A 26,938-nucleotide genomic window follows, 5' to 3' on the forward strand; every position below is an offset into this window, starting at 1 on the left:
TTCCCTAGCCTCTGGTGACCACTAATCTGTTCTCCATCTCTATATAATTTTGTTATTTCAGGGCTGTTACTTAAGCAGAATTACATTGTATGTAATCTTCTGAGATGGACTCTCTTCACTCAACGTAATTCTCTCCAGGGGTCCAGGCTGTTGCCTGTATCAACAGTCCATCGGTTTTTCTAGCCGAGCAGTGTTCCATGGTATGGACGTGCCACGCTTTGTTTAGCTGTTCACCTTTGAAGAACAGGTGGGTGGTTCTCAGTTTTTAGCTGCTAGGAATGAAGCTGCTACGAACGTTCATTCGAGTTTCTCTGTGAACCTAAATTTTCATTTCTCTGGGGTTAATGTTTAAGACTGTAATTGCTAGGCTGTATTACAGTTCATTTTTAGTTTTACACCTTTTCCAATTTGGAAACTGCTAAACTGCTCTTTAGCAGAGCGGCTGTACCTTCTCACATTCTTACTAGCAGTGTATGCGTGAACTAGCTTCTCTTCATCTTCTCCACCATTTGGTGTTATCACTATGTTTTTCATTTGGCCTTTCTGATAAGTGTGAAGTGGCATCTCATTGTGGATTTAATTTACATTTTTCTAATGGCTGATCACGTTGAACATCTTTTCATGTGCTTATTGGCTATGTGTATAACCTCTTCAATGAAATGTCTGTTCATGTCTTTTGCCCACTTTTTAATTGGATTACTTCTTACTGTTCAGTTCTGAGATTTCTTTATGTGTTCTAGATGCAAGTGCCTGGTCACACCTGTGGTTTGCAGGTGTCCACCTCCACCCCCATCCCCACAGTTGCTTTTTCATCCTCTAAGGGTTTCTCACAGAGCAAAACTTTTAAAAAATTTTGATGAGGTCCAATTTACCAATTTTTCCTTTTTTGTATTATGCACTTGGTGTCAAGCCGAAGAATTCTTTCCCTAGTCCCAGGACAGTGATGTCCGGTATTTAATTTAAGGTTATTTTGTTTCCTACTGGGATCGCTCTCCCTTTTTCGCTAGGGCATCAGTAAAAGTTGTTAAACACAGAACTTTGTCTTGGGAAGTGAGATGAAGGATGTGTGTTTGCTTGGGGTGAAGCAGGAAAGACAACCGGAGTGCTGGAGGGAAGATGCAAATGGTGTGGACAGTGACACAAGGCCAGAGAGTCTGACAGGGAGGTGTCCCCACCCTAACCCCCCCGGACTTCTCAGACGCGCTGGCAAGGACACGGAGCTTCTCAGACACATCAGAATGTAGAGCCAAGCCTTGGGTGATAAGCGGTGATTCCACAGGGCTGGATGACTTAGGGCTACCTGGTCACGCCTGCTCATCCAGCTGTATTTGAGGTGCACCTGTGATGTGTTAGGAGCTTTGCTTGGGGCTGGGGGCACAGTGGTGTAGGATCTGGAAGTGGCCCATGCTGCCGGACAATGCAGGGTGCAGAACACTATTCTCTCGATGTGGCTCATTGACATCAGAATTAGCTGGAAGCTTGTTAAACACATTTTAGGGCCCATCCCAGATCTTCTAAATCAGACCCTCTGGCACTGGGGACTAGGAATCTGTATTCTGGACAAGCAGGGATTCTCTTGTTAGAGAAACAGCCATTGAAAGGACCTTCGTTTTTACAACTCCATGATCATTCTGAAAAGTTGAAAACCAAATGAAATTTAAACAAAAGAAAAGTTAGGGTGTTAAAAACAATAAGCCCGCGGAGGAGAGTGAGGATCTTAAAGCCTTTTCAAACGGCAGCCTGGTAGGTAAGAAAGCTCACATTAAAGTCACCTTCTAACCTGAAAGGAACTGAGGCCCCCGGTCATTGGATCATTGAGGTTTTAACAGGGGAATGAGGACAGCTTTTGTTTGCATGTTACTCAAGGTGTTGACAACACCAGGCCCGCCAAGGGGTATGAGACCTCTTAGACCTGGAGTCATGAGCCAGGCGGGGAGATGGGCCCTGGGGAGGCGGAGGATGCGCGGACCTCAGCCAGGCCGGCCCTGCTGGACAAGCGCCGTGGGTCGGGAAGGTCAGTCTACGGTCCTCCTTCAGAGCCTCTCGGACGCCCGCGCTCGTGCTGGGTCGCTCTCACGCCGGCCCTCCTTTCACCCCCCGCCCCTAGCCCCAGGCCGCCTTCCTAGCCTCGGGTGGTTTGTGAGCTATGGAGACACTTTCAAGGAGGTGGTTTTGAAGTCCGCACCTGCCGGTCTAGGGAGTTTGGGAGGGTGGGGAGCGTCCTGGACGCGGGATGTGCTGCAGCAGTAACTACGAGGTCTGGGGCGGCCTCGGCTCCCCGCACTGCGCGTCCTCAAAACCGGGCAGTGGGCAGGCCTCCCCTTGGAGCCCGGGCGGCGGGAGCCCCTCCCCTTTGAGCCCTGGCGGCGGGCGGGCACTACAAGGTCCAGACGACGCGGACGCCAAGGGAGACCCGAGGTTAATCAGCCCCGGCTGCGCTCTGCGCGCCTGCGTCCGCCGTCCGGAAGTTCCCGACAGGCGCGGCGCGGGCATCCCGGCAGTGACGTCACTGTGGCGCGCCGGTCGCGGGAGGGGCCCTGTCGCGACTGCGTCCCCTCGGGTCCTTGAGCCGGTGCTGACAGCGGAGCCATGGCCTTGAGGCTGCTGAGACTGGTCCCCGTGTCCGCGACCTCTCGGGGCCTCGCGGCGGTCGTCCAGCGCGTGGTGAGGCGGCGGCGGGCGGAGGCCGCGGGTGGGACCTGGCTTGTCCTCCTGGCGCCGCCCCTTCCTCACCTCCCCGGGCCTCCCAGCGTCATTCTCGGGGGGGATCCTACTGTCCCCTGGAGAGTTTGGTCCTGAGTCGCGAGGGTAGGCCTCGGAAGGGCCGCCGCGAGCTTCTCCAGGTCGTTTTCTCTCAGCTCCGAGCAGAACGTGGGGCCCGGAGGGGAATAGGCGGCCTGGCCGCCCTCCTCGGGGAGGCCAGGTTGCAGATATTATTACCCAGTGCGATTGTGCGATAGACGAATGAGCTGGTGTGGGCGAGCCCCGAGAGCCTGGGGGCGCTCATGCATTCATTAATTCATGTGGCAGCGCTGTCAAGGGCCAGGTAAGGGGCGATGTGACGTTGAGACAGTGGAATGACGTCGTACGCGGATTCAACAAGACAAGCAAATGAACTGTGGCTGGAAACCTTAGGAAAAGTATTTTATGACAGAGACTGTACATAGCTCCTTTAGATACTAGTGGCTGGAGCAACGTTGGTGTCGAACTGTAAAGGGACTTGACCTCTGTGCTCAGGATTTTGATGAGCAAAGGATTTTGAACAGAACAGTACAGTAACCTTATTAAAAAGTCATATAAATGTTTTCAGGAGATAACTCGGGCTGCAAAGTAGAAGAAAGAGAGAAAGAATGAAAGAGGGAAAGGTGATTGTCTGTAACACCCAGCGTACTTCCCTGCATTAGTGACAGTGAGGGCCCCAGAGTAGAGGGGGCTGCCGGGCACACACTAGATGGACCCACCTGTAAAACTGTTCACCTCTGGACGCTGCTCCCTACAGGGGATGTAGATGGCCTTCAGTAGGTCCAGAGAAAAATGAATAAGATGAAAAGGGTATACAGCTTGATACTTGGAATAATTGAGGGAATTGGAAATGTGTCGTGAAAGATCACTTATTCCCTGTGATTCCAGAGAGCGGAAGAATGGGACTGAGGATGGGAAGTAATAGAAAAACTGTCATAACCGTAAAAAAGCACTTTCTAAAGATTTGAAGTCGGGGAAGAGTTGATTGCTTTATTCACATATCACTGTGCACCTGCTGTGTGCCACATCCGAGGTAGATTCAAGTTGGGGACACAGATGGGAGACAGTTTGCACATGGCTCAGAGGTAACCTGGAGGAGAGAGTGATTAATTTCTTGGGTGCAAGGTACCAATATGATTAACACCCCCTCACTTATCTCATCTGCTACTCTTCCCGCACCCAGTCCACTTGGCACCAGCTACACTGGCCTTGCTGACCTTGCCTCAGGGCGTGGGCGCTTACTGTTCCCCCTGCCCGAGAGGGAGACCCTCTTCCAGGTAGCCACGTGGCCAGTTCCCTCACTGCCGTCCAGTCTCGGTTCAAATGTCACTCTTTCTGCGAGGGTTCCGTGACCACCCGTTTTAACGTACATCCCATCCCGTAAACCGACCTCCCCTTCACAGCACTTACTTAATATGCCGTATAATTACTTCTTTTGTTATCCTGTGGAATTTTTTGGCTCACTGCTGTATCCCCATCGTCTAGAAAAAAGACTGCATAGTATGGGAATCTAATGAACAGTTGCCGAATGAATAAATGAATGAGTGAATGACACACAGTTGCAACTGAGTAAATTGGGTATTCGCAGTTGTTGGGATTTGAGAGTTTTGGAATATGTAGAGAACATCCTGCCGTTTACTCCCCTTGTCGCCTGTCGAGGGACCTTCGGTTGGGTCCAGTTGTTGTTGTTGTTGCAGGTGTTACTCCGTGAGCGTTTTGATATGTACCATTCCTCCTGTTTGCTTCTCTTGGTTGCGGTGGCTTCTCAGATTCTCCTTGTTTCTGTTGACCTTGGCAGTTCTGAGCAGTACTGTGTGGGTAGTTTGTCCCTCAGTGGGACCCGTCTGATATTTCTCGTGACTTGACTGGGGCTGTGTGATCTTAGGAGGAAGAGCACAGAGGCAAAGTGCTGTTCTCATCACATAATATGAAAGGTACACTGTGAGCATGACTTACCACTGAGGACCTTCGTCACCTGGCTGAGGTGGCGGTAGTGTCTCTGCTGTGAAGTTACCCTTGCTTCCCCCTTTCCATCGTGTCCTCTTTGGAGGGGAGTCACTGCGTGCACACAGGGAGTGGGGGGTTAGGCTCCCTTCCTCGAAGGCAGAGCAGCCACATAAATGGTTTGGAATTCTTCTTTATGGGAGGTTTGTCTCTTCTCCGCATTTATTTTTTTATACCAGCATGGACTTGTGTATATTTATTTTAAATTTGGGGGTAAAGTTCAGTACAGCTCTCCTTTGTTGCTCAGACCGTTCCAGCTGTGGCCATTGGGAGCTCTTTCAGGGGGCTCCTGTGTCCCTGTAACCTGCCCCTCACGGTGTGTGTTGAGCACTTCCTTACTACCTGGCCTGGCCAGCTGGTAGTCGTAGAATGAGCCATTTCTCTGAGGAGCGCTTGTTCCTTTTACTGGAGAATGGCGTTAGAAACCCAGACCTAGGTACTCCGTGTGACTGATCTTGGAGCTTTGTTGCTTCTAGGTCCTCTCAGCAGACAGAGCAAGGGAGTGTACTGTACTAACCTGTGTACATGCCCACGTCTATAAGTACTTCTCTGTGTCCACTAAACGAGTTCATGCTGTGTCTGTAGCTCCAATGCGGTACTGCATGGGTCATTCCAGCTCCTCCCCTTGCTGATCCGTGGGTTTTTTTGTTTTTCAGGGATAGGGGTTGTTTGAGTTTCAGTGTGGAGAGTAGATTGGGACACCGGAGACAGGAGACAGAGCAGGCATTTGCGTTGCAGACGAGAGACGTGAGGATGTCGCAGAATCGGTGCACTGGGGGCGGGGAGGGGCCGCTGGCCCGACAGACTTCAGATTAGGATCAGTAGGGTTTTGTGAGTGATTATGGAGTTGGAGGAAGGAGGAGGGTATCAAAGGTGACTCGTGGCTTTGCTCTGTTCTGCTTGGTGGATGGTGGATAGGGAGCTTGTGAGGGGAGCAGATTGGGGCTTGGGGTGCGGATGCTGAATTTCAGTTTTAGGTCTGTTAGCTTTCAGGTACTTTCAGGACATCTAGGACATCAGGAGCTGTTTAAAGGCATGAGATAACCCGTTCCAGAGCTCAGGACGGGAGCCTGCACTAGAGAAATGTTCCTTATCCCCTTCCGCCCTGTCCCCCCCTCCCCCTCCTTCCTGCCTTTCTGTCATCCGTCCGTCCATCCATCCATCCAATTTTTATTGAACGTGGTAAGCGTGTCCTGTTCCAGGCCCTGAGGATTTAGCAGTGATCAAAGCAGGCAATCGCTGTCTTTATGAACTTACGTTGGGGGTGGGGCTGAGAGGCAGTAATTCAACAAATAGGTTATACAGAGGTCGGTGTTTTGTCACCAGGGGTCTTCTTGGCGTTTATATTTACCTAATAGCTGCTGGTGTCCGCGGTGACCAGAATGCTCACGTGCTGTTGTCTGCTGTGTGTTTTTCAGGGAGGAATTCACACAAGTGTCCAGTGCAAGCTGCAGTACGGCCCGCTGGCGTACCTGCTTGGTGAAAGAACGACCAAAAAGCTGACGGGAAAGAGCAAAGTGATAACTGTGGACGGCAACATATGTTCGGGGAAAGGCAGGCTTGCAAAGGAAATAGCAGAGAAGCTAGGTATGAACTCGTGTCCTGCAGAGTGACACGAATTTCTCAGATACGCAGTTACTTATCTGAGTTGGATTTTGCTTTAATATTGAGCAGGTAGAACTGCGCCTGAGGTAGGTATTTTACGCTTTTGAAATATTTACTGAAAAAGCTGTTTTTAGTCTTTCAGGTTTGGAAAATTTTAGAAGTCCATGCTGGTTGTCAGTTTGAATTGGGATTTTATCTTGACCATGTAAGCAGAGCACTTTCACAGGAGCAGTCTCATTTGAACTGCGTAACAGCCCGTGGAACAGGGCTGACAATCTCCTCTCACTTACGGACGGGCAACCCCAGTAAGAAGCTGGGTCACAGGCTGCTTTGTGTAGGGCCAGGCGTCCAGCCCGTTTCCCGACTCTGGAGCCGGTGTCGTCCCCGTGCCTTTCTCTAGTGTTTGACAAGCCGAAGCCCAGTTGCATGCAGCGGGCACCCACGCTCAGGCTCTCCTCAGGAGGAGTTCATACGACGGTGCAGTGGGAAATGCTGCCGTGCAGCCCTGGACCTTCATGCTGCCCTTGCACATGTGCTTCAGACATGTCGTCTTCCGTGTCTCGTGTGCTCCCTTTCACGCACCAAGAACACAGGCGTCAGGGTAACTTTCCCCAGGTCTTCGCCGACCGGCCTCAGCAATGGTGTTCAGATGCATCTCCGCCGCTTGCTGGTGGGATGCGCCGTGCCCATAGCATGTTTTGTCCGGTTGTTTCTCTCCTCAGGCCTGAAGCACTTTCCCGAGGCAGGGATCCATTATGCAGCCAGCACCACTGGGGATGGGAAACCCCTGGACATACAGCTCAGCAGCAACTGCAGTTTGGAGAAGTTTTACGATGACCCGAAAAGTAATGACGGCAACAGCTACCGCCTGCAGTCCTGGTTGTACGCCAGTCGCCTCCTGCAGTATGCGGACGCCTTGGAGCACCTGCTGAGCACAGGTGCAGTATCTGTGGTTGGGTAGCTGTCGGGCGTGTCCTGCACTTGAACCCTTTTCTGAAATGTAGTCGTTTTAGATTGCTGCTCATTAGAGCTTTTTCGAAAGGGTATTTGATGAGGCAAGCTCTGGCTTTCCAATAAGATCATGGATTCTCTGAGATCCATGGTGGTGGGCGTGGGGCGGACGCCCGGGGGGTCTTACTGAGCATCTGGGATGGGGGCAGGGTTGCAGTGGACAGGGACGGGGGGTGGGGGCACGGGGCAGGACCTATGGTTCCAAAACGAAATCCCTTTCTCTAGTAGCCGGATGCTTTCGTCAGGGCTGAAAGAATGAAACAGAACGTTGTATCGCCAAAACCAAAAAAGTATTGTAGTTCTGAAAATGATTTCCCACTTAGAAGTGCAAGTGTGTTCTTTTGAAATACTTGGTTTGGAAATGGAATTGTAAGTAAGTTTTTCCCTTTCTAAAATGAAAGGGCTAGTTTTCGTTGCTTTCATTACTACCTGAGTTTTGATGTTTGTCTCCATGTTTTTACACAGGGCAGGGTGTGGTGCTGGAGCGCTCCGTCTACAGTGACTTTGTCTTTGTGGAGGCGATGTACCGACAGGGCTTCATCCGGAAGCAGTGTGAGTCCGGCCGGCAGGCTGGCCTTCCTGGGCGCATGGGGTGACTTGGTAAAGGCCCTGCTACACTCACCCTGCAGTTAGTATGCGTTTTGTGAACATCCATTAAATAGATGAATAATGCCATTCCACAGGAAAAACCAATTCCTTCCACCCTCTCTCCCTCCTAAATTCGTCTCTCCCTGTGAAAGCACAGTGGTGTACTGGATCCTGAACGCACAGCTTACGCCGAGTCTCCACACAGCCTCCCAGGAAACTTCCCGGCTCTCCAGCCACCTTGTGGCACAGCCACGTGGCTCTGTGGCCCGTGGCTAGCTTCACTGAGCGGTCCTGTTCCCGTGCCTCCCTCCCTCCTCTTTGCTGGCCCCCGTGACTGCAGCATTCTTGTCCTTTCCTTCTCTCCTGCACGTGCGGGTCTAGTGCTTTTAGGGACACTAGCACTGGGGTGGGGGATTGTTGAAAGTCTGGCAAGTGGCCAGTGACAAGAACAAAGGCTCCCGGCTGAAGTAGCCTGGCCGCGAGGGGTGAGGGGGCCCGGCTGAAGTAGCCTGGCCGTGAGGAGTGAGGGGCCCGGCTGAAGTAGCCTGGCCGTGAGGGGTGAGGGGGCCCGGCTGAAGTAGCCTGGCCGCGAGGAGTGAGGGGGCCCGGCTGAAGTAGCCTGGCCGTGAGGAGTGAGGGGGCCCGTCCGGTTGGGGCCGGGGTGTCTGGAGCTAGGCGTGTGCTGGACAGGGCTGTGGAAAGGCCGTGTTGTCGTTCAGCCTGTGGGCATTTTCACCGTGAGCTTGGTCGCCTGGATCCAGCAGGCGGCTAGATCTGGAGCGCAGAGTACGAGCGGTGGGTTCCTGAATGGGGAGACCGAAGCCAGCCAAGGCTGAGCGGTGAGGGGGCCGCCCTTGGTCTGCGGGCCCGTCCTGCTGTCTGCGCAGTCCTGGTGCCTGTGCGGAGGGCAGCCAGAGCCCGTGCTGCTGAGCCAGGCACTGAGTCACACAGACACTCCGACAGCCTCGAGGCCAGCCAGCCGGCCTTTCTGGGGTGCGCGCTGTGTGCCGGGCTCTGCCTTAGGTGAGACAAGGCCCGCGCCATCCTGGGGGGAGGGGTGGGAAGGCAGCCTAGGTGCGTAGTTGCAGTGAGCGCACTTGCTGGCTGCGCAGCGTGGTCCCCGGGTGCAGAGGAAGCGTGTCGAGAGTGTCTGACCCGTCGGGAGACGGGGTGTTGTGGGCAGCGTCCCTGAGGAGTGAGGCTGGCTGAGCCGTTGGTGGTGCCGCTACAGGGGCTTTGAGGGCAGCAGGCGCTGGTGCGGCTTGGAGGGGGCCGGGTGCTGGCGGAGGGGCGGGCAGGGCCGCGCTAGCAGGACGGGCACCTTGGCCGGGACGCTTAGGTTCCTCCTGAAAGTACTGAGGAGCCCCTGAGGGGTTTTAGGTGCGGGAGGCATGTGGTTAGATTTGAATTTGTTTATCTGAAGGATGGTTCGGGGAAGGCAGGTCAAGGAAAAGGAGAGCCTTGGGCGCAAGTCGGGGTTGGAGGGGGCCCCGCGGGAGGGAGGCCCGTGGCGGGCAGCGGAGCAGCCTGCTGGGCTGGGCGGACCTGGACACGGGCGCGCTCTTGGCCAGCCCGGCTGCTCAGCTCTGTGGGAGAGGAAGAGTGGACCCAGCTGGGCCGACGGGGCCAGCAGCGAGGAGGACCCGGAGGGGCAGCAGGCTGGGAAGGTGCTGCACCCTCCGTGTGGCCGGGCGCACTTCAGGTCTGGCCTTTAGAAAGCTCTTAGGCCGGGCCTCAAATCCCGGGGTTGGTATAAGTTGCCTGATTTCTCTGGCCTGACTCTTTTGGTCTGTAGAGATGAGAAGCCCTGCCCTGCAGGGTGGCTGTGAGTGCTGCGGTCGCCGTGTGCCAGCCTCACGTGTGTGCAGCTGGCGGTAACGGCCGTGACTGTTACATGGTTCGCAGGTCGACACGTGGCTCTGAGAACCGCGTGTACCTTTGGCCTTTTATTTGAAGAGAAGTGTGCATCTGAGGGCTGTCCGTGGACCATCGGCTGACAGATGGTGCCTCTCTTGTGCCAGGTGTGGACCACTACAACGAGGTGAAGAAGGTCACCATTTGCGAGTACCTGCCCCCTCACGTGGTCATCTACGTCGACGTGCCCGTTCCCGAGATCCAGAGCCGGATCCAGAAGAAGGGAAACGTAACTCAGCCTTTAAGTCCAAGACCACTGTCTCTTTATGTGTCCTCGTTACGTTTGACATAGATCAGCGCTTCACACCGATACTTATAGTGGGATACTGTGAATTCCTGATGGCCCCCACAGGGACGGGGGCACGCACATGGGTCCCCCCGGGGGAGCGGGCACTTGCGCGATGGGCGACTGAAGGAGGCCCCGGCCGCTCACTGCTCTCCTCCAGTGCTCTCCGTCCCTGGTACCATCCTGCCACTGTCCCCTGACCCTGGGTCGCCTGAGCCACTCTGAGGATGGGTGCATCTCCTGACAGGACTTCCCTTTCTGTTTTTCTAATGGGCTTTTCATGCCCTGTTGTTTCCTACAAGTTGAAAATAATTTCTAATACCCTTTCAGTTTACCACTCCCATATGTTGGGCCTGTCTTCCTCTTTTTCCTACTCAGTGACCCTAAAACAGTAGAGCAGTGATCTCCACACGCGTTCATTAACTCTTAGGAGCGTCGAGACAGGCAGGTGCCTAGAAACCCTGTGATTTGAAGTTGGCTCTGCAGGTGTGATGCAGGATGCAGGTCAACAAGGCCCGTCTTTGCCCTTTTGACTAGTTCTTATTTGGAAAGATCCCTCCTACCTGGAGTATTTTTTCCTGGGAGGAAATGCTCTTTTTGACATTGTGATGAAAAGGTAGGCTTGCCTGTATATCTGTCATCCCAGGGCCCGTCCTTAGCGCTGGGAGTCTCGTGGGTGCTCCGTGAGTGCCTCTGATGGCAGGTCCTCGCCAGGGTGGCAGAGACGCTCTGGGTGTCTTTGGTGGTGAACACACGTGACACCCGTGGCTCCCTGTTGGTTACCAGTCTGCACCTGTGTGAGAGTTTCCTCCTAAGTGTGATGTGTAAGGTAGACTTTGGAGAATATTCCGTCAGGTGGCGGAAGGAGGGAACTGCAAGTCAAAAGTATTTAATTATCATTCAGTGGAATAATTTTGAACACTTTTGCTTATTAGAGTGACGTTTATTGAGAAATATGAAGATATATATTTAGAATTCTCTAGATAACTTTTGATATCTGGATAGCAATATTTTAGAAACCATCTTGAGGAACAACTTAGAGCTATGAACATTTTTATTTTTCCAGTATTCCATGAATACTGTCACCGGCTAAAATTACCACTGTGTCTAAGTAAAGGAGACATTTTATCAAAGAAACATTATGTCATTAATAGATGTGTGTTCTTATATTCTAGCGGGGAGACTAATAGTAAACAGGGAAATAAGGAAGAAGTACGGGAGATAAAGGCAAATGCCATGAAGAAAATCAAACAGGGTGACAGATAACTTAGCCTTTAGCGTTGCTAAACCGTGAGAGGTTTTCAGTATGGAAACTTGCCACTCATAATTGGAGCTTTATGTTTCTGAAATTGGCAAACGTTGTATGAAAGGGAAGTGGAGATGGAAAAAGCGGGAGAGGTGGGGGTGCGTGGTAGAGAAGCGGGGTGGGCCACGGGGGCGGGCTCTGCGGCTCGGGGGGGAAGTGGGCCAGTGCCCCTCCCAGTCCCCTCGTGTGGCGTGTTGTCTTGCATCGCCTGCACTCGGGCACGGCCCAGAACGGGAGGCGGGGCTGTAACGATAAAGGGGGTTCTTCCTGATCCTGTTCTAAGTCCACCTCTTAGAGTCTGTGGAAGAAAGGTCATGCCATACGTTCACCTGGGCAGGCTTCCGTGCTCTCTGCGGTGCAATGAGAACTGTTCTAACTGGTACCGAAGCCCCTCCCATCACCCCACAGTTCCTAGAGCACCCAGCGTGACTCGTTCTAGGAAAGCTGTTCGTTGATTCTCACATTTTCCATAAGCACGGGAAAAAGGAAAGTCCAGACGTATCACACTTCTCTGCTTCTTTTTAGCCACGTGAGATGAAGATCACCTCCGCCTACCTTCAGGGCATCGAGAATGCCTATAAGAGGACCTTCCTTCCCGAGATGAGGTGAGCCCAGGGCACAGTGGATTGATGTATTTATTTAATTTTATTTAATTTTATTTTTCTAGATGTTTTTGATGTGCACCGTTTTTAAAGTCTTTGTTAAATTTGTTACAGTATTGCTTCTGTTTTATGGCCTCAAGGCATGTGGGACCTTAGCTCCCTGACCAGGAGTCGGACCTGCACCCCCTGCATCGGTAGAGGAGGTCTTAACCACTGGGCCACCAGGGAAGTCGCAAGGATTTATCCGCCAGAACTCCATACGTGCAGTTCCTTAGGCCCCACCAGCCCAGGGGCGCGCTCTTGTTGATTTCAGTGGATGTCGTCTGGGGAGTTTTAATGTGACGTTCATAAGCAACAGTGACAGCGGATATTTCAGTTTGAGTTAGTAGGTTTGGGGTTGACTTTTGTTTTTTGATTTGCTTATTTTGCCAAGACATTTTTTTGTTGTGTTTTTAGAATATTTTGATGCTAGAAGTGAGCTGAAGCTGTATTCTGTGACAGGTTTTAGGGTTAGAGAACTAATGTGTTCACTCTAGGTGGCAACTGAATGGTCATGTTTATTACCTGGAAGCCTTGCCCGAAGGTGCTCAGTGAGTCCACACAGAATTTGTGAAAGGTCAGCAACGTCTGTCCATACCTTTGAAAGATGTTCTTAAGTGGGGTCTGGGTTAAATGAAAACACCACCAGACCTTTCTCCATTTGGTTTCTTCTCTCCCTCCCTCTTTCTTTATTGAAAGCACCGAGGGATTCGTGGTTTCATCCATTCTCTCTAGATGGTCATTCTGTGGTCTGCGTGTGTGTCATGTGTAAGGGGTCATCTCCTACTGTCACTCAAGTCCAAGTAAAATTAGGATGTTTGAATAATGCTGTTACTGAAGGTCTCTAGTAGTATTTCTCAGACTTTTAGAAAACGTAAGCGTCTCTTGATACCTTAAAGTATTATGCTCTTGTTTAAAATGTCAAAGTAACTGTAAAATTGTGAATAAAAACAAAGTAATGTCTAGCAGTTTTGGAAGAAAAGTTCGATTTTAAATTGGAATGTAATTTTTTTAGCTGTGAGCATTGAGGCTTATAGTATCTCTGCTTGCTTGTGATAAGCTTTTCTCTCATAGGCGGTAGAAGCAACAGGGCGGACTGTAGGTCGTACTGCTCTATTTTCAAGGCCAGAAGTGCAGGAAAAAAGTCAGTTTTGTAAATCTTGTCCAGGGGAATGTATAGAGCTATGAGAATAAACAGAGATGGTTGACCCTAGGATTTCAGTTCCAAAGGTTCCTCTTGGAGATCTTCTGGCTACAAAATCACCACCGACAAGGCTGCCCGGCAGGTTCTCCAATAGGCCGTTCAGCTGTAACATCAGGAAAGTAAAGGCTAGATTGAACTTGCAGATGGGGTGGGATTTTTCCTGTACCTGGCAGTTATTTTCCAGAACTTACCCTCAGGGCTTCCTGATCATGAAGTGTTTAGCAGTGATTCTAAGTATCCGTTGCTCCACTTGGCGCTCCGCCCTTGAGCCGCGTTGGGAGTCAGCTCGTGGCCTCTCCAAGGTTCAGCGCTCCCGAGGGGCCGCTTTCCGTTGTGCTGGAGACCAGACAGCCTCCTCCTCCGCTGGTGAACCCAGCCCAGCACGTTGCCCTCTGGTGACTGGTGAATCCCAGCGTGGAGTGGATGGTTCTTCACATCCTCACCGGCCAGGGCAGACGGTCAGACGTTCAGTTCTGTTGTCACATCCCTGCCTCGGTGGTCGGGCGCGGGCCTTGTGGGTCGCCGCACGATTTGGAAGCCGTGGCTCGCTGGTGATGGACTGGTAGTTCCTAAGGATGGGTTTTTACTGGCTCTTGGTCTCTGCTGGACGGTGGTGCCGCACGCTGGGTCACCCCGCGGGGTCAGTCTGGGAGCTTGGTGGTGTCACCGTAACGGCGCAGGTGTTGTGCCTTCCAGATGATTCCCGGGCTTGAAACAGCAGCTTTCTCTGCACCTCATTCTGAGGAACCTTGCGGGCGGGGTGAGCTTCCTGTGTTGTGGTGTGCGGGGCCCTCGTCGGGAGGTGCCCCTGAGGACGTGCGGTGCGCCGGCCGTGTACAGCGGGGCCTTTGCGGCCTCTGCTGGTCCCTCGTGCCAGGGCCGCTCGCTCTCCTAGAGTCAGGTCGCACTTGGAGGGAGAGGCTTCTCCGGCGTCCTCGCAGGTTGGGCTGGGTCTGGATGTTTTTAAGTGCCACGGGCTCAGTTAGTTCAGAGTCGCTCAGGAGTGTTAGACCTACTGTGCGTTGTGAAATGGACCTCTGTTTCTGCCGCGCGGACTTCCCAGATTCCCGGGTTGGTTTCTTTCTCTCTTCGTCCCCAGCCTCAGCCACCTGAAAGGGGAAGGTGCAGCCAAGGTCTGGCTCTGCCTGTGGAGCCGAACCTGTTGGGGCACCGAGTCGGGCTTCCCCTCCGGGAGGCTGCGCTGCTGTCCTTCTGTTTCCGTCTCTCTCCTTGCAGACTCACCACCAGTCGGGCCCCTCAGGCCCGAACGCTGGCTTCTACTTTGATAAGCAGTGAGCAAACCCGATGAAATAAAAAAGAGGGTTTTTTGTTGATGTTTGTTTGCTCTTCACGCGACATGTAGCGCGGCACTGTGACTACAGAGTCTGTTTATTTTAAGATGATGCATGTATTCACCTGAAAGGAGGAAACTCCACTCTGTTTATGATGGTGTCACAGGCCGTCCTGTGCGCTGCTGCCCGACACTGCACAGGGGCCGGGCTTCCCGCCTGGAACCGCTTTGCAGGAAGGTTGGGTGGAGCCCTGCTTCCAGTAGTTGGTATTGGAGGAGCTGTGTGTGGGCATATGCGTGGGGGGCCGTGTGTTCTTGGAGTAGTGACCCTGGTGTAGATGTGGCTCCCGTCAGTAGGGGGCGCTCTGGTGTAAAGACGCCTGAATGAGAAGATGCGGAGCGGTGTTCATGGGAGGGTGGTCCAGCCTTGCCCTTCTGCTGTACCCTCCTGGAAGCGGGGCGGGGGGGGCGGAGTCAAACACTCCTGCAGAGACAGGCTCTCCAGTGGGCCTCTCTGAAGCGTCCCTCGGGTTGGTCTGGAGGTGGTGGCGGAGGCAAGGGCACACTGACTAGGAGGCGGGTTTCAGTCTTCGCCTGGCTGGGCAGCCAGGTCTCCGCACAGCAGTAGATGTGGTGAGGAAATGGGTAGACGTGCAGGAAGCTCCCTCCACTGTCCCCCTTTTTGGGACCCAGCGTGACTTTTCAGTGTACAGACTGAGGACCTGGACTAAGGGAACCGAGTTGCTGCTGTCCTGTTGCACAGTTTGGTTGAAACAGGTTATTTTGAGGGTTTCATTTGTCTCCGAAATTCCAGCAGCTCAAGTAACGTGCCCCTCCCATCCCCCCTCTGGCTCCGCGACACCCACCCTCCGAACACCACTTAGCTGCTCTCTGTGCGTCCGTCCCACTCAGGCCCCGGGCTCCCCTGTACCTTCCTGTAGCGAGTGCTGCAGCTGGAGATGGTTTGTGTGGCAGCAGAGATGACTCGTGTCCCTGCTCCCTGTAGACGCTGGCCTCACGCCCATGCAGCGGGAACGGTCCATTCAGAGGGGAAGTCAGGAAACAGACCTGCAGCTGTCACCGTCCAGCCTCGAGCATCCCTGCTTCTGACTTGCCCTCCTTAGCTGGTCGTGCCCCGTGAGCCAGTTCAGAGAATGTGGAGTGTTGATACTTAGAGTGGGAGCCTTGATGTCAGGTATTCATTTGTACAGTAACGTCCACGTGGGAAATTTACATGAATGTCGTCTTGTTTTCTCTAACAGTGAAAACTGTGAGGTTTTACAGTACAGTGCAAGGGAAGCTGAAGATGCAGAAAAGGTAAGAATATGGCTGAAAAACTTATAATTATTCTTAAATTTAATTCATGTATAAGGTTTTTACAAATCAGGTAATGAATTCAGCTCCTACTGATCTTAGAGGCGTCTGTGTTTTATAATCTAAAACAAGTACCAAGCCAACCCATCACATTCCCCTGGTCATGAGATTTTGATTTTCTTTTAAACTATTCAGCTTCTAGAATCTTAAAATTATGGAATGGTGAAGCTGCAAAGAACCTTAGGTTATCTGCACCAACATTTTTGTTAAACAGATGGTAAAACTGAAAGTTGGGTTAGTTAACGGGAAAGACTTACTAAGACTGTTGACCCTTGAACTACACGGGTTTGAACCGTGCGTGTCTGCTCATACGTGGATTTTTTCAGTAGTAAATCCTATAGCACTGCACGGTCTTCAGTTTCCAGTAATAAACATCCTGGCGCTACACGGCACCGCGGATGTGCAGGGCACTGTCCATGCACGGGGAGGGCCGCCTCCAAGTTGTACTCGGGGTTTTGACCGCGTGGAGCATGTTGTTCAGCAGCCAACTGTGTAAAGATACCAGCTTTCCCCAGATTCGCAGGTGCATTTGTGAAGTCAAGTCACCCTCTGCAATTTTCGGAACTTAGTAATAACCAAAAATTTTGAGAAAGAATAACATTTTCCTGCCCAAGTATGAAAACATATTACAAACTTACGTTAATTAAGGCACTGTGGTATTAATGCAAGGATTAATAAATACCTTAATGGAACAGAACAGAGTGCAGAAACAGGTGCATATGCGTGCTCATGTGTGTTTGTAACTTTAGCTTGGAAAAGTCAGTACCTTAAAGGTTGATAAAAAACAAAATAGAGGAAAATAGATTATTTCTTAAATGGTATTGAGGCAAATGACCATCTGTTACGTTAAAGAAAAAAGGCCCGTATTTTGTGTTATATATTAAGCATAAATTACTAAAAGCACACAACAAAAGGTGTAAAAAATCTAGAAGAAAATACAGGCTTTATGATCTGGGGCTGGGGTGTAGGTGGTGACAGCAGACAGGAAGCTTTGCAAAGCAGCTGGCTGCTTTAATGATAACACAGCCCTCAGCTGCCTCCTGGCTTGGGGAGAGGGGAGGAGAGAGCTGGAGGGAATAGGCCTCACTCCTCCAGGACGGGAGACCTGCAGTCAAGGCCGGCTCTGGGCCCGGCCCTGGCAGTTCTTTTCGGCTTGGCTCTTTCTACTTGGACCCGTTAAGTTGCATTTCATTTCCTTCCAGCCTTCTTTTTCTGTGATGTTGGTTTTTGTTTGTCTTTGGGTAATTTTTGTTCCTTTGACAGACTGTTTCCGTGGCATGTGCCTGAGCAGAAGAGTAAGACATTTTCTCTGAGACTGGGTTATCATTTGTGTTCATAACTGAATGTGCTCCAATTCTTTTTTTTTTTTTTTTTTTTTTGCGGTACGCGGGCCTCTCACTGTTGTGGCCTCTCCCATTGCAGAGCACAGGCTCCGGACGCGCAGGCTCAGCGGCCATGGCTCACGGGCCCAGCTGCTCCGCGGCATGTGGGATCTTCCCAAACCGGCGCATGAACCTGTGTCCCCTGCATCGGCAGGCGGACTCTCAACCACTGCGCCACCAGGGAAGCCCTGTGCTCCAATTCTTGAAAGCTAAAGAGAGGTCCCCAGGTTCGGTGTGTTTTGGGGGAGAATGCGTCTGGAAAGGCCGCCCCTCTGGGAGGTCAGGCTGTACGGACCGCCGGCTTTGGGGCTGAGGAACTTGGATTATTGGCGCTCTCTAGGACATGTATTTATTTTCTTGTCGTGTTGTTTCGAGTGGCTGAATCTTGCCTTCTGGAAGAAGGGTACATGGGCGGAAATGAGGAGTCTGAGGAATGCTGATTTTCCTCCCTCGTCTTGATGCTTCCTGCACCTGCTCCTTTTCTCCCAGCCTGCCAGGGAGTTTCCACAGCACCCCGGTGTCAGCTGGGCCAGGTGCCCACACTGGGCATCGTCGCTCGGCCCCCGCTTCACAGAAGGCTGTCTGCCCGCCTTCCTTTCATTTCGACTTTCACGGTGCGATTCTCCCGCCAGGTATTTGTGGCTTGTCGTGCACTGAATGTTGTCTCATTAAATTCCTCCGTCCAGGTGATCGAGGATATTGAGTATCTGAAGTACGAGAAAGGCCCGTGGCTGGACCAGGACGACCGCACTTTCCACAGTCTGAGGATGCGGTGAGTCTGCCGGAGCTGGGCGGTGCCGGGTGGGGCCGGGCTGGCTTCCAGTGTGGCGCGTTGCCCGCTGTGGGAACTTACAGAATTTTGGAGTAACTGTGTTGCAGGTTGCCAGATAATGAGGCGTACTTCCTGTTCCCTTCCACACAGGCTCTTGCTCTCTCTGACCTGGCGGTGAATTGATAGGCAGCCATTATTAACTCACCAAGTATTTTGCTTGCGCCCTGTGCCAGGCAGTGTTCCAGATTTAGGGAATATAGTGTCAAATAAAAGTCCTGCTGTCACTGAAACAGTAGAGCCATACGGGTGCTAAAGGCCGGGGAGAAAGGTAACCCTGAGTAATGGGGCAGCCAGTGGCTGGGGTGAGTGACAGAGGGCGCTCTGGGGAAGGCTTGAAGGCCTCTCTTCTGAGGAGAGCCGAGTGTGCGAGGACTGGGCCCCGCAGTGTCTGGGGTTAGCGTGGGGCAGGGATGCCGGCGGGCGGAGAGGTCCTGAGACAAGAGCCGCTGGGGCTGGAGCCGGGAGAGGAGGGGCGGGGAGGCCATGGTGAAGGTGGAGGTGGGGGAGGCCACGGCAGAAGGGGACATGCTGAGTGGGCTACTTTGTTCATGAGAGATGCAGTGACACGTGGGCAGTATTTTGCCCAGAAAGCCCATTAGACACTCAGTGCGCAGAACTTGTGCTGGGTGCTGGTCACACAGCGCCCTCTGCTTTAGTACCTCCTTGGGTCCCAGCCTCCCAGCGAGGAGGCAGGTGCTCACCGTGGTCACGCTGTCCCTGGTGCGTGGGGCTTGGTACTCCAGCCCAGGGAGACGGCGGTGCAGGCCTGCTGTGCTCGCAGCAATGGGCAAGTTCTGTAGGCGTACGAGCTGTGCTTCTGCAGAAGTGTTCCAGGCAGAGAAGACAGCTCCGACCCAGGAAACGTCACTTTCCTGTGAGCGTAGGTGACTGCCCCTGTGCTGGAGGGATCCGGGGAGCCGACCCCCGTAGTGCCCCGGGGCGGGGGCCTGGCGGAGGCTCGCATCGGCCTGCGCTGCTGGCACCCGGGCTCAGGCGGTGGCGGGGCTCAGTCAGTGTTGGGGAACACATGTCTGTGTGACCCTCGCGTGGCCTTCTGCCTGGGTGACCGCTCTGCCGTCAGCCCATCGGGTGAGCGCCGCGGAGCTGGTCTGCTGGCCTTCCGCCGTGCAGAGCCCTTTGCTAGGTCAGTCTCTCTCAATAGCGAACGCACTTGTTTCTTTCCACTTGGACGCACCCTAATATGAGCGTGTATGGAAAATGGACCTGCCGTTAGTTTTCCACATCCTGTGCTTGAAAGTGAATAAGTTTTCCTTTTGAACCTGTTGATTTAGTTGTTAAAACTAAGACTTAAAATTTTATTCATTTTTCACTGTTTTTGTTGTATGTTTTTTGTTGTTTTTTTTTTGGCGGTACGCGGGCATCTCACTGCTGTGGCCACTCCCGTCGTGGAGCACAGGCCCCAGACACGCAGGCTCAGCGGCCATGGCTCACAGGCCCAGCTGCCCTGCAGCATGTGCGATCTTCCCGGACCGGGGCACGAACCCGTGTCCCCTGCAGGCGGACTCTCAGCCACTGCGCCACCAGGGAAGCCCTGTTGTGTGTTTTAAGGTGGAAGAAATCGCATGTTTTGTACCAATGAGAGAGGTCCTGTGGCTGGGCTGGGGGTAAGGATGCCGAGAGGACAGGAGAGGCCCTGCAGGAGGGCGTGGGCTGGTGCACTGATGGGCAGTTCCTGCTTCCCACGCTGGCGCTGGGCAGGCGGGGACAGGGCGGGGCTTAGGGAAGTGGGTCTGTGCCAGGCGCGCCTGGAGCTTCTCTTCAGCTGGCTTCTGTCTTCATAGTGAAATGAGAGAGGGGTCATCAGCCCTGAGAGGAGGCCTTGAGGGCGGGAGGGGCCGTGTTGTAGTTTGAGGAGGGAGGAGAAGGTCCAGAACGCCGCCCAGGCCCGTGGGGGGGACCGGACGGGGAAGGAGCTGTGGGCGGCTGCCGCGGACGGGGGTGCATGGTCATGGAGGTACCGGGGGGGGGGGTGAGGCAGAGCTCTGCATGCGAACAGGGTCGGGCTTTGCCGGTGGATGTGAGCGAGCAGGAGAGCTGAGAGAGTGTGATGATGAAGAATTTAACCTGGGGAGGGGCACTGAAAAAAGACTGGGATCGGGAGGGTCAGAGGTCAGAGTCACACCCACACGTAGAAGAAGGTCAGGAAACAGAAGTCCAAGACGGAGCCAGACCACCTACAGTTCTGCCACCACAGGAGCCAGCGTCAGAGTTTAATGCAGGCTCTTCCAGTCTTTTGTAAAGTGTTGGTGTGTTCATATATTTCTAAATAAAAATTATCTTGCATTATGTCTTTGTATTGTAACTTCTAATATGAGCATGTCCCTATCTTGTTAGACGTTTAAAACTCGATTTTTTAATGGCTGCTCACACTGCATAAATCCATCGACTGATGCCAGTCAGGGGTTGGCAAACCATGGTCTGTGGGCCCACCCAGGCCTCAGCTGCTAAGAATGGTCCTTACATTTTTAAAAGACTGAAGGAAAAAGTGCATATATGAAGCCGTACGTAGCTCTCTCAGGCTGAAATATTTACTATCTGGCCCTTTACAGAAAACGTTGTTGACCTCTGAGATACAGGCATAATCCATTTGCCGCTTCTTTAATATCAGTCTTTTGGGTTATTTCCATTTCTTCATAATCGTAGTAACGGTAATGAGCGTAGTGTATTTATTTTTGTTCCATTTCAGGTTACTTTCTTAAGGTATAAAAGTGGAGTTACTGGGTCAGATTATATGAACACATTTTGAAATTGTTCTCCAGAAGATGTGTACCAGCTTGCACACTTGGACCGGTCTTCTGAAAGCCTTTATTAAGCCAGAATAGTTAAAATAAGAAGCAAACAAAAACTTGTGATTTTGATATCAAAGAAAAGCATTTGCTTTATTTTTGCATTTCATAAACACTGAACTTCAAACAGGTGTATTTTTATTGGCTATTTATTTGTCCTTTGTGAATTTTTTCTTCATGTTTATTGATCTTTTTAAAGCGCCAGCTCTTTGTTTTATTGATTTTCTCTGTTGTTTTCTTATTTTCAGTTTCATTGACATCTACTCCAATTTTTATTGCTATTTTTTTAACCTGTTTCCTTTGGGCTTCAATTGCTCTTCTTTCTCTAGTTTCCTAAGGTAGAAGCTTAGATGATTGGATCTTTCTTCTTTTCTAATGTATGCACTCGATGCTATAAATTTCCCTCTAGTCTAATTCCGCTGTCGTCCTAGAACGTACTTTGTATGATTTCTGCCCTTTTACCCTTGTTAAGACGTTTCTCGTGGTCAGCAGTGTTTTCTGTCTTGAATAATGTTCGGACTGAGCGTGAGAAGAGTGTGTATTCTGCTGTCGTCAGATGGCGTGTTCTACAAATGTCAGTGAGACTGAGCTGGTTGGTGGTGATGTTCAGGTCATCCACGTCCTTACTGCTTTTCTGTTTGCTGGATCTGCCCGATCCTGAAGGAGAGTGTTGAAATCTTTAACTGCAGTGGCAGATTTGTCTGTTTCTCCTTTGAGTTTTATTCGTTTTTGCCTCGTTTATCTTGGTGCTCTGTAAGTTGCGTGCGTGTTTAGGATGTTAAGTCTCTTCTTGGACGACTGGGCTCTTTACTCTTACACAGTGCCCCTGTGTAAAGGATTCCTGATCCTTTCTTGTTCTGAAGTCTGCTTTGTCTGAAATTAATGCATCTGTTCCAGCTTTCACTTAATCTAGCAATGGTGTATCTTTTTCCATCCCCTTACTTTTAGTCCGAGTCTTTGGATTGATTTCAGGTGGGTTTCTTATAGACGGCATATAGTTGGCCTTATGTTTTGAATCGACTCTGTCAGTCTCCAGCTTTAATTAGTATAGTTGGATAGTTCACATTTAAAGTGGCTGTTGATATACTTGGATTAATTTCTACCATGTTTGTCATCATTTTCTATTTGTTGCATTTGTTCCTTGTTTCCTTCCCCTGCCCCTTTTTTCTACCTTTTCTGGTTTTAATTGGGCATTCTGTATGATTCCATTCTATCTTTTCTCTTAGCACATCTGTTGTACTCTGTAAAAATTTGTTACCGTTGTTGTGGTTTCCAGTTCATGTCTGCCTGCTTTCAGGTGGCGATACCACTTCACGGCTGGGGCAGATTCCTCCCTCCACCCCTTATGGCGCTGCTGTCGTTCGTTGCACTCTGTGTGCTCTAATCACCCATATGTTGTTGCTACTGTTATTCCAGGACAAGCAATTGATTCTCATTTTTCTCAGCTTCCTTTGTTGTAAAGGACTAGAGAGGTGGTTTCCAGGCTATTTCCTTGTTGGAGCTGAACCTGGAGTCCCTCTTTGTTTTTTAAAGCTTAGTGGTTGACTTTGTTTTCTGTCAGATACTTACATATGTATATGTGTTTGTAAATTTACCTAAATGATATTATGTACTATTTCGTTCTGAACCTTGTTTAAAAAAGGTAATCTTTACAGGCAGACTTGAGAGATAATGCAGGTTGGTTCCAGACCACCACAGTAAAGCAAGTCTCACAGTAAAGCAAGTCACATGAACTGTTTGGTTTCCCAGCGCATATAAAAGTTATGTTTACACCAAACTGTAGTCTGTTAGGTGTGCAGTAGCATTATGTCTAGAAAAACGTACGTACCTTAATTAAAAAATACTTCATTGCTGAAAAATCGTAACCACCATCTGACGGCGCAGGGTTGCCACGAACCTCCAGCTTGTAAGAGACGCAGCATCTGCACAGTGCGGTAGAGCAGAGCACGTGAGATGAGGTCTGCCTGAGCTGCTGCGTGGGGTTCTCCCTCTGCTGAGAGCTCGAGGTGTCAGCTCGATCCCAGGCACACAGTCAGCGTCGACACCGTGTCTGGGAGGTGTCTGGGAAACGTTTCCTGAGTCCACAGCACTCCGCCTGGTGGAGGTTCCCGTCCTCTTGCAGGTGGGGGACTGGGCCTCCAAGAGCACTGCCCCGCTGAGGTCCTGGAGCCCTCAGCTCGCCGCGCCCTCCTGCGGTCTCCGTTGTGCCCTCCCTCCTATCAGCCTGGAGGCCGGGTGGGGTCGTTGCTTCCTCCCCTGGGGTCATCTGCTTGAACCCTCCTTTTCCCTACTGACCCCTCACCTTCCCCTGGGTCCCGCCCTCAGGGTGGTGCTGGTCTCCGGTGACTCTCCTTTGGGGTTTGATCTCCGTTCCTTGGTTAGTTATTTCTTCATCCCACCCATCCCCTGTGCGTACGCCCGCCAGGTTAATTTTCATAAAATATCACAGTGACCCTGTTCTTTCTTTACTCAGAATCCTTCAGTGGCATATCTTGGTTTAGGCATAAATCCAAGTTTCATTTCCTAGAATTAATTCAGAGTCCTAATCATCTGGTTCTACCTCTTCCATCAGGATACAGTCTCCTGAATCCATTACCTCCCCCTCTGCCCAGTAATTACCCAAAGATCTGAGCATTCTCCTAAGCCTCGCTCTGTGCACCTTCTTTTCTACTTGAACCCTTCTCTTAACTTTTCCGGCTGTCGTTTTATGTGGATTTATATGTGATTCTTGTTCGCATTAGCTACTGCAGGGCAGAGTACGTGAAAAACATACAAAAAGGTGACTGTCCTGGCACCCTGACATCTTGCTGCGACCGGGCTCAGCAGCCCAGTGGGGTGTGGGATGCCTTTTCCACTCCTTCCACGGGTGGTAAGCACAGTGTAATTCCTAAAGGTACTCTGGAGTGTGTATCAGTTAGATGCTACACCGTGTCCAAAGTTCGTGTCTTAAGATCATAGTCTTATTAGTTATTCGGTTATGTTGATATCAGAGCATGGAGAGGGAGCCTGTCATTCCCTCACAGTTTACAAATTACAGCATTCAATTGGTTCAATTATTTTTGAAATAAATGGTATTGTTCTTCCTTCTCGCAGTTTTTTGCTCCTCTGCCTCCCAAGGATATTGCATAACGGTTTACAATGGTAATTGTGTTTACTTTCATTTAAGTACCATTTCGTAATTTGGGAGACTCAAGTGAAAATTATGGCCATTTTCTAAGATAATTATGGTAAACCTGCCATTTACCAGTTGTACTCATTTTGTCTAGAACCTGACCAAATTATTGGTTTAGGACATTTTTGTACCGTCTCCGAACGTGTGTGGGGTATAATTATGTGCGTGTGAGTGCTTATTTCCCAACCTTGATAGCATTTTGTGTTCGTATCCGTAATCCATAACTGACCGGCGCCGCCCTGGTGGTTTCATCCTCGTGCTGGAGACTTGTTACCAGTGAGGCCTCCACTGTGCCCACCTTCCTCCCGCCCTCCAGAGCCTGGGCTCCCCTCTCGCCCTTGCTGACTTGTGTTTCTAAGACTCCTGGAGGATGGCTTTCTAACAGGAAATTCCAGTGCGACAAAAACTGCAGGGTATGAGTTTGGTATCAGAAGTATAGGGTTTCAAGCGGAACTTTGCGATTCAGGAGAAACTAAAGAATATGCTTTGGACATGTTTTAGGAGAAAGTATAAGCGTTCTGTTAATTGGGAAACACTTTGAGTCATAAGTCATAGTTCACTATTGTTGTTTTCTCTCTCTTCTTGGCCTCACTCTTCTGTTTTGGAATTACGTGGCAGAGCACCTCGTTTGTGAACCACACTGTAGGATGCTCTGTCTTCTTACGGGGGGTGGGGGGGCACTTTGGCCTGTGATGTGAAGAGCGTGTGCTCAGGTTTTGAATCTCCTTAATTAAACGAAGTGCTCTGTGAACAGAAGTTTTCCTTTCACTGCTTTTTGCTCCTGAGTCATAGAAGGCTTCCTGTTGTCTTCGTTCCTCTCTTATCTTCAATCTAGAATGTGTCTGTAGTTTTTGGAGGCTGAGATTTCGGGTTTACTGGAGACAGGACACACGGGCTCTTCTTGGTCATCGTTTAAGCTGGTAGTGAGAAAGTGAAGGAGCAGTTTATCCAAGTTTGAGTAAGTGGGAGAACAGTCACTGTAGATTATTTTTTTAATCTCCAAAGGCAGTTTGAAGATATTTGTTCAAAGATACACCCGTTTTGAAAGGGGGGGGTTGTGTGTAAACTGTAATTCTGCCAACTTATGCATAGATGGCGCCGTTGCTCTGTGTATTCCACACAAGCCCCTAGGCCAGTCTGTACTTTCCAGTTCTTCAAGGTTGTGTTAGGTTTTTCAAACCACAGAGAAAATCAAATCATACCCCACTTTGATATTTATTAACATTTAAAAATATAAACTTCATTTTTAGTTGAAATTGTTTATGGTGAGATCACTTTAAAAGTTATCCTTGCTGTAATAAGTATAGAATAATTCTATTTGTGTTAAAAATAAATATGTACTTTATTGATACATGCTGATGAAAGGTGTTCTATAACCAACTTACGGTTAAAACTGAGAAACACTTCTCATGTTTGAGCGTGTACGTTGTAGCCATGTGCAAGATGTCGCAGCAGTGTTTGCTTGGAGTGATGTTAGGTTATTGGATTACTAGTTGTCATATGAGTGACACAGACACAGTGTTTATGGTGACCCTGGGATGTGCCTGTGCCTCCTGTTCAGTCACATTCAGCCTGTCACAGGTTCTCAGTGCTCTGTGGTCCTCTATGGGAGAGGGGCCGAGCGTCACCTGGGCTTGGGCTGGGACCAGGCGGTTCTGACTGCGGCTGAGTCTGCCCAGGGTGCAGGGGACAGGCTGGGCTTGTCCTCACAAAGCGTCTGAGAGCCAGATCCATTTAAAAGAGCTTCCGTTTGGGCCATTACAGACAGAAACTAAGTCATTAATGGGAAAGGGGCCATTTAAAAGAATCATTTTCTTTGTTTTGAGCCCTTAAGAAAGGAAACTTTAACATTTTTTCCTAAAAGCACTCAAAATGCTTTTTATCTTCAAGTATAGTGGTTATATTCAGACTAAATTTAATTTAAAATAAGCAAGTTATAACAAAGTATAAATATTTTAGCATTCAAAATAAAATGGTCAGGCAAGGAGTGTGTCCTCTCATGTGTGTTTCTCGGTGCCGAGAAAAGCAGGGGAGGAGACGTTTATAAGCAGGGCTGCAGCAGGCCGTCCTGCGGGGCAGTTCTCCCCAGCCCCGCCCTGCAGTTCCACTAAGGCCTCGTCAGCCTCCGCCCTGGAATCGGTCCCCCAGGCGGCGTGGGCATCGCGCGGGGCGGTGGGAGATGCAGGAGAGTTGCTCGTCTCTCTTTCCCCCAAGAGTCATTAAATGTGCACATTGTTCATGAGAGCAGACCACGCGCGGCACTGTGACATGTGGTGTTTGTGTTTAGCTCTGTATTCCTGGTAGTCCTATGTTTAAAACACACTGCGGCTCCTTTTTTATTTTTCAAAACTGTGTCTGTCCCCAAAGGGAGTCACCTGTGGCCATGAGACTCTTGAAAGACCCCGTCTCCGGCTGCGGAGGTGGTTTCAGAAGAGCAGCCGCCGCAGCCCGGACGGTCTCTGGGGGGGAGTTTGGCTTCTGAGATGCCTGCTTGGGAGCGCGTGGATGAATTTCTCAACATGGATGTTTTAAAGAACCAGCCTGATAGCTTATTTTGTTATATTTACTTTGATGTTTAGTGTGACTATATCTGCCTTACCTTCTAGGGTTCAGAACAAGTTGGAGGTGCTGAATTACACAACCATTCCTGTCTACCTCCCAGAGGTCACCATCGGCTCTCACCAGAGCGACCGGGTCTTCCACGAGTTCAAGGAGGTGAGGCCCTCGAGTGCCGGGTCTCAGACGACTGGCACAAAGTCACTTCTCTGAAGAATGCTTT

General features: G+C 50.7%; 1 protein-coding gene across 2 annotated transcripts in view; it reads left to right on the plus strand.

Annotated features, from left to right (window-relative positions):
- Nucleotides 1-2,506: 2,506 nt before the first annotated feature.
- The window catches only part of NDUFA10 (NADH:ubiquinone oxidoreductase subunit A10), a 49,181-nt gene continuing 24,749 nt past the window's right edge, over nucleotides 2,507-26,938 (plus strand). For both annotated transcript variants that reach the window (XR_002174013.3, XM_019923524.3), the window contains exons 1-9: nucleotides 2,507-2,664; nucleotides 6,165-6,333; nucleotides 7,074-7,289; nucleotides 7,828-7,914; nucleotides 9,972-10,093; nucleotides 11,982-12,061; nucleotides 15,855-15,909; nucleotides 18,035-18,120; nucleotides 26,766-26,874. Coding sequence is in view for 1 of the 2 variants with exons in the window: in XM_019923524.3 (XP_019779083.1) it covers nucleotides 2,590-2,664; nucleotides 6,165-6,333; nucleotides 7,074-7,289; nucleotides 7,828-7,914; nucleotides 9,972-10,093; nucleotides 11,982-12,061; nucleotides 15,855-15,909; nucleotides 18,035-18,120; nucleotides 26,766-26,874 (999 nt within the window). In the remaining variant the exon portion in view is untranslated. The remainder of the gene's footprint in view (nucleotides 2,665-6,164; nucleotides 6,334-7,073; nucleotides 7,290-7,827; nucleotides 7,915-9,971; nucleotides 10,094-11,981; nucleotides 12,062-15,854; nucleotides 15,910-18,034; nucleotides 18,121-26,765; nucleotides 26,875-26,938) is intronic.

The sequence above is a fragment of the Tursiops truncatus genome, chromosome 7 (genome assembly GCF_011762595.2).
Source record: "Tursiops truncatus isolate mTurTru1 chromosome 7, mTurTru1.mat.Y, whole genome shotgun sequence".
Taxonomy (NCBI): domain Eukaryota; kingdom Metazoa; phylum Chordata; class Mammalia; order Artiodactyla; family Delphinidae; genus Tursiops; species Tursiops truncatus.